This window comes from Dipteris shenzhenensis, chromosome 7 (genome assembly GCF_047967505.1).
Source record: "Dipteris shenzhenensis isolate YYH24624 ecotype China chromosome 7, Dip_SZ_1.0, whole genome shotgun sequence".
Lineage (NCBI taxonomy): Eukaryota > Viridiplantae > Streptophyta > Polypodiopsida > Gleicheniales > Dipteridaceae > Dipteris > Dipteris shenzhenensis.
The window spans coordinates 22600795-22608200 of NC_141602.1; the positions used below are offsets into that span (position 1 = coordinate 22600795).

At 39.0% G+C, this 7406-nt stretch overlaps 1 protein-coding gene across 1 annotated transcript; it reads right to left on the reverse strand.

Moving 5' to 3' along the window:
• Positions 1–1784: 1784 nt before the first annotated feature.
• On the reverse strand, positions 1785–3351 carry LOC147900111 (uncharacterized). Its single transcript, XM_087377308.1, has 2 exons — positions 2719–3351; positions 1785–2612 (listed from the first exon to the last, which is right to left on the reverse strand). Exons 1-2 carry the CDS (start codon positions 3249–3251, stop codon positions 2228–2230), a joined length of 918 nt encoding a protein of 305 aa, XP_087233434.1. The 5' UTR covers positions 3252–3351; the 3' UTR covers positions 1785–2227.
• Between the last annotated feature and the right edge of the window lie 4055 nt (positions 3352–7406).

Below are 7406 nucleotides of genomic sequence, written 5' to 3' on the forward strand. Positions count from 1 at the left end.
AGAAACCAAACACAAAATTTCCAAATGGACTCATTACGCTTACAGGTGAAAAAGATACATAAATAGAAAGGCTCACAGTGTGATGGTATCCTAGATTGATTGAATGATGGAGGAAGCCGCATATCTTTTCCCATGTAAACATGTTGCACTTTTGCGAGCCATCCTTTCTTCCTAAACTTCAAGATGCGCCCCTTCAACTTCAAGATGCGCCCCTTCGACTCAGGCAAGATATCACCTCTGTTGCTCTTGGGAAGCTTATGTGGACCTTTGGCTGATTCTTTCATCACTATCCAGTCATATAAGCTGTAATGCAAGGGATCCACTCATCCAATGCAATTCTGTTGTTGTGGAAGTCACAAGAGGTCACAGCATTACGTGGTCTTGTGGCCTTACTCCTCACCATGCTTGCAGAGGTTGCAACAACAAGAATGGGAGTCCTACACATGGCAATGCAACTCCAACAAAGGCACAAAAGAGGGAGAAGGATAGGAACAGAGCAGCAGTAATAGAGGCACAAGAGAGGGAGAAGGAGAGGGACAGAGAGCAGCTACAACAGAGGCACAAAAGAGGGAGATGGAGATGGATAGAGCAGCACCAATAGAGGCACAAGAGAGAGAGGGGGGGGAGAGAGAGAGAGAGAGAGAGAGAGAGGAGTTGGAGAATAGAGAAAGAGCAGACTAGAGCAGGAGAGGATAGAGAAAGAGGGAGAAGAGGGCAAATGCGTGGGAGGCATTTCAAAAATGGAGGGATTTGGTAAGCTAGACCAGAACAATGGGGGGCAGAGGCCCTAGAAAGAGAGAGGGGAGAAGAAAAATTCGCCACAAGGGCCCTAACATCCCATTGAAGGCAAATTTAGGCTCATGTGGGGGAGGTGCATATGGTAGGAGGGTCAAACATAGGTTAAGAGGGGGGGGATGGTTTGGGCGGTCCCTACTGTAATGGGAGCAACTAATAGGAGGTTTCTGCAAGTTTGCCCACCCTCTACCTTAACATACCATTGCCCCACACCTTCTAGCACTCTCATTGGTACACCTCAAATCCCTCTCTAATCCCTTGAAATTAAGAAACACTAATTGGAGGCCCTTTTGAGACCCCATTTGTCTCTAATGACAGAAATCATATTTTTCGATTTTCTTCCATCTCCTTAAGCCACGTGTAACGAATATGAGCCCTTAGATTGATTTTAGTTCTTACGAATACGAGCCCTTAAATTGATATTAATTAATGTCAATCATGAAGGTTTTATTTAAATAGCGTAAAACCTCATGTATAAAAAGCATATCTGTGATTTTTAAATGCAAAAAAGCAAAAAGCATACAATTCTAATATTCTCAACTTACTTTTTTCATTTTAAAAAATTGTTAATTTAAATCGACTTATTATAAATTCCGTAATTCATTCCGCCTTTCCTCTTAGTGACCTACCACACCCTAGTTAATTTGGAAACAAGGGGATTTCTTAGATGGTTAATTTGTATTGAGAACAAAGCAAGTGTTCAAAAACTATTCGACCTGAAGTTATGCACTATTGCCTTGGTATTAAGTTCTAGAGAGATTCAGACAACACCTTTATGAGTCAGGTAAAGTATGTTGAGAGTCTCCTGAAGCAGTTTCATATGGCAGATTGCAAGATTGCAACACATTTGGAGACCTAAATAAACCTAGGGATGGGGGACCTATAGTCCAAAACCTAAGTTGAACACGTTTGGATAATTCAACAAAGAGTCAAAGGTATACCAAAGCCTACATAATATTCCACGTTCCCATGAGGAACTACACATGGTTTAAAAACACTAAAAATGCAATGTTGTGGAAAGAACCAAAATGGGTCCAAAAATATACAACTCGATTGTTCCTCCGAACAAATGAATTGTTCCTACAATCGAGAGATACGATTTGTTCGAAACTGGAAACCGAAAAGCTCTGCTGTGAATTTTATACACCCACGTTCCTCTAAATGGAGAGGAATATTATTGTGTGTTTATCTCTAAGTAATTGAACTGGGTTGGAAATAAAAAATTTGACGAGAGTGATCCGCAAATTGGAATGTCTCTAGGTTGTATCTTATATAAGGATTAGCAGTTAACTAGGGCAGACTGAACATGAGAATAACGCAGTCTGATCAGCTGATGGTGGCGAGCAAATCCAAGAGGGCACAATATGGAAACGCGATGAAGAATTGAACGTAAGAGGGCACATGGAAATGCGATGAAGAATGGTTGCAGCAGCTAGGAGCTGGAGATGACGGCAGTGGAGACGGATGCTGATCGGAAGGGCTGACCAGCCATTTGCACTCTGGACGTCAAGCGCTTCACCATCTTCGTCGACAGAGAGTTGCTCCTCTTCATGGACGGGTTGCCCTTCAGGTTTCCCTCGCCATCATACTCCAGCTTCTTGGCCCTGAACGCAAACGGGAATGCCTTGCCCTCTGCTGCCGTGACCTCCCACATCCCATCCCTCTCGCTGCTCACCTCCGCCGACACTTTCCCATCCCCTACTTTGGCAACTGCTGTAGATGCCTTCGCACTTCCGCCCCCACTCGCCTTGTTATCGCTCTCAATCCTGATCTTGTTGGCGTAGATAACTTCAGTTACCACATGTATCGTCTGCCCTCTGTAGATCCAACATAGACAAAAGTAAGAATCATACATTCATACACGACAGGATTCCTTGTGCGTGCGTATCATGTTTACTAACGATTGCTTATAGAAGTGGTCACCTCTTGGGAGACCATCGGAACTCCGGCCTCGAAATGTTGGGCCGCCATGTCCCAGCCTCGTTCGGCCCACGCTGGTTCACCAGGTCCATTACGGCGTCTGTACTCGCTCTGTGCGACTTTACACCGCTCACTCTGGAGTACACAAATTTGGCATCCTTGACATCAAATTGTGCCTCCGCTGATCCTCCTGTGATAGAAGCCAGCACAGAAGTAGAAGTTCTAATGGAGGCATGTATATCAGCCATGCCTTCCGCGGTGAAAAGACCGTCATTCAGTTTCGTTTTATCCGATCCCTCCTCTAGCTCTCGCAACCCGGCCGTGATAGGCTCTTCCACGTTCTCTTTCCATCCTTTCAAATTCTTGACACCCAAAGTAAGCATGGAACCGATCCGGATGAGCTTGGAGCGCTGCCAAGGAAACCAACCCCGGCCGGTTTCGATAAAGATGTCCAGCAGCTGCACGTTGCTAGACCAGGGGTCCAAGGGCACGGCGTGATGAACCTTGGCGATGTAGGTCTCCCAACATTGGACCATGGGAATTGCAAGGCTGGGAAATAGAGATCAGACGCTTGGGATTAGAGGTATGCAAGAAAGGTGAAATGGGATTGTTTCGCTACGAGCTTCGCGTGGGGATACGAGGTTCTCGTGATTTGAGGAGGAAGGCAAGGTTCTCGTGATTTTATACAGGAAAACAGCAGTCCACGAAGAATCGTTCAAAGTCAGGCATGACTTATTTCCAAAGGCGTGACATCCTCCATGGAAAAGGTCATCCATGAACTAGTCCTAAGTGCACATTGGACGCTAGTGTTCATCTGAATTATCATCGTCTTTACAGCCCTCAACCTCATGACTCATGACAATTGGCTCTTGGGTTGCTTTCGTGGAGTTGCCTTCTCCTCTACTCATGTGTATAAATTTCTTTGAGTTTACTTATTTTCCCTCATATGGCACGATTGACACTCAACCTCACGACTCATGACAATAGGCTCTAAAGTTGCTTTCATGTGGTTTCTTTCTCATGTAATCTTGTATAAATTTCTTTGTGCTCACCTATTCGGCCTTGTATGGTTTCTCTATCTCCTTCCTTTAGAGAATATTTTAGGAGGAATAGACTAACACTGGCAAAATTTTAGCAAGGAGGTTGCATAGTCTTAGCTACCATATTTTTTATATTGTATTGTGTCTTATCTGGTGAACTCTAGAACATAATCTTAATTAACAAATCTCATAAAGTGTTGAAGGAGAAAAGTGAAGTCTAGAACATAATCTTGATAAACAAATCTCATAACGGGTTGAAGGAGAAATTGAAATATAACTTTAAACTATTTCAAAAAAACCTCATCGACGCACTTCACCTAGTGTGTTACGAAAGGCAAGGGCTCATGAATGCTTATCCAAACTAGCTTGTGGTTTGAAAATTTTGAGATCAAGAGCAAAGAGGATAGATCGTTTCCCTTTTATCCATTAGCAGTACCTCAAGTGCTAGAAGCGTACTCTAGGGGAAACTTGAAAGTTGCTTAGTGTGCCTTTCCATGTGTTTAGTTTTTAATATTTTCTTATCTAGTACTTTTAAGATGGTCTTTTGAGCCTAAGACAAACCAACCCCCTGCTCTCTCTCTCTCTCTCTCTCTCTCTCTTGCTTGCATGGTTAGGCTTGCGTATTTGTGTAAACATTATGTATCGATAGGATTGTACCATATGTGTGTGTTGGATGGGTATAATGCTCTATAGAGTAATTAATCCAAGTAATATTCATGTGCTCATAAAGTTTTATTTGATTTGGATATCATTCGCATGGATAGGCATGCATATTTCCTTGTTTTTTACCATATGACATGCATAAATGGAAAAAATATGTATCAATTGGCTTCTAACATAAGTGTGTATGTCTCATGGGTATGATACTTTGCAAAGGACTCAATTTTCATAATTCATGTGCTCTTTCCTTTTTTTAATGATTCACCATTTATAACTATATAAAAAATGCATTCAGTGGTCTTTTACCCTATGTGTGTGTGTCCGATGGGTATGATACTTTGTAAGGACTTGATTTAAGTCCATTTATGTGTTTACAAATATTTACATGGGTTGGATACTATTTAAATGGTTAGACATGCATAGTTCTTAATTTTTGACATGCACTATGCATACTTGAGTAAAAAATTCTGCATCACTAGTCTTTCACCATTTATGTGTGTGTCCAATGGTGGAATGGGTATGATACCTTTTCAAATGACTTAATATGAGTAATGTTAATGTTCTCAAAAAGTTAGATGTGGGTATAATATCATTATAATTAAACATGCATATTTTCTTTTTTGTTCTTATGCACCAAACATAATTTATAAAATATGTATCAGTGGGCTTCTACCTCGCTTTTACCATATCTGTGTATGTTTGAACTATATATAGTATTGGTTGCCACAAAAGGCTTCATATAATTACCAGATGATAAATTGTAATAATTTTTTGGAGAAGTCAAGAGCTATATATGATAATCACACAAAAAAAGTTCTGAAATTACTTTTTCCCATATGATTATCCCCAAGTAACTAGAATTTCCATTTTGAAAGTTCTATCCTCAAATAATTGGATCATTAAAAAGGTTCTTATCAAACACTATGATAGGAAGTCCACCAAGAAGTGACTCTCAAAATTGCTGACACCATTTGTTCCTATCAACAATATCTTGAAAGCTAGAATAATTCATTTAAGTTATAGAAGCTAAGCTTCAATTCTAGCACACAGTTGTTATCCTTGTCACTATATCCAGATTAACATTAATCAAATATTGCATTCTTTATTCCAAAAGTAATCAAAGGTTTGCATTAAAATTTATCTAAATTTTATGAAAATGAAATGGTAAGGTAGAAACTTTGAAAGGCTCAAATTTTGTCTAAAAGCACCCTCATGCCTTTTCACATGAAAAATATGAGTACCTTCCCATTTGTAAAAAGGACGTTTTCCTATTGAAATTGAACATACACAAATTTCTCTTTTAGAAAGGCTTGAAAGACTATAGTATATAATTGATCTATATTTTTCTCGATACTCCATCAAGTCCAAAATGGACCAAAACAATTTCCAATTCTACAAAAGATAAACATATGGGCACCCTAAGTTGATAAAGAAGGTTGCACAAGATCATGCTAAGTGCAAAACACTGTAAAATTCTAAAGGCCAAAAGCCCAAGATTATGCCAATTGTAAAACATTGTAAGAACTTCCATAAAAAATTTCTTCTCCTTGGCAATTTCCTTAAAGTTAAAGTAATACTCATAAAACCCATGATCAAAAATAGAATCCTATAAGTATTGATTGCCATACACATAATAACCTATCAAAATTTCTTTTTTTTGCACTTCCTTATAGTATAACACATATGTACAAGATTTGAGCATATACTTATAGTAAGTCAAGGCCACCCAATCTGAGGTCATAATCCTTATTGAGAGTATTAAAATACAAAAATCTATCCTTAATCAATAAATTATATACTCCTAAAGTCTCAAATCTATTGTGAGAGTTTAGTGGTCAAGTAGTCCATAGCCAACAACTACTCAAAGTACTCACTAAAATGCATGACTTTTATCTTGTTCGAAGTCAAACTATCACTTATGGTAAAATCCAATATTCTAAGGGCATTAATAAGTACTAGATTCCCTACATCTAATAGTTCTAGAAAGTTAAAAGGAGAATTCCTTGTTCTTGTCCCTTTCTCCACTAAGCTTAAGGGTTGAAGGATAAGTGTTGGTCTAGAATGTAACATTTTATGCCATTACAAGGACTCCCTCATCGGGCAAACGACTTGAATAAGCACTAAAAGCTTGCAAATATTAGAGTCAAGTTGCTTTTACCCCTAAGTATTCAAATAAAATGAAAAGTAGTGATCAAAGCTTCAAAATTCATCTTGTCACAGTCCCAAAGTCTGCAGAATAACAACTAACATGGAAAACACTTATATTGTCATATCCATAGTGTCTCAATACTCTCGCTATTCGGAGAGCTTCTCAAGTTTCTTGTTAAGATGAAATCACTTGAGAATGGCCAATACCATCATCTCTTCCTTGGCAAATGACCACTAAAAGGGTCTCCAAGTCTGTATAACTATAAGCAAGTGGAAAATCATTCATAATATAGTCCAATTTAAATGAAAAAAGCTATAAATGTATAGGGATCTCCCAGGGGTCACTATAAAAACTACCACCAAGAGAGGCTTAAGCACTAAATGAGGAGCATCTTGCTTCCCCCTATAACTCAAAAACATAAACTTAGATTATTCTTAAAAAAATCATGCTGATGAGTTCATCAGGCCATTTATACATAATAAAAGACATTCAAAATCTTTCGAAGTAACTATTCATCAACAAAATAGAGCATTCCAAACTTAGTGCTCTATTCCAACATTTATCATCATAATAGTAAACTCCTCCAAAATGAACATAGAGACAACCATAGCAATGACAAAGGATCCCATCTATACCCTAAGAGGGGTATCTATGATCCATAATGTTCCAAATCAAAATACAAACTTTAGTTCCTACATTATGTATGAGACTAGCAATGTTTACAATCAAAGCATGCGAAAGAATCTCGAGGCAAATATAGAAGCTCTCCTTTAGACCTCAAAATGATGAACTCACAACTCTCAATCTTAGAGGTGACACAAGATTGTTTTGTCTCCTCTGCG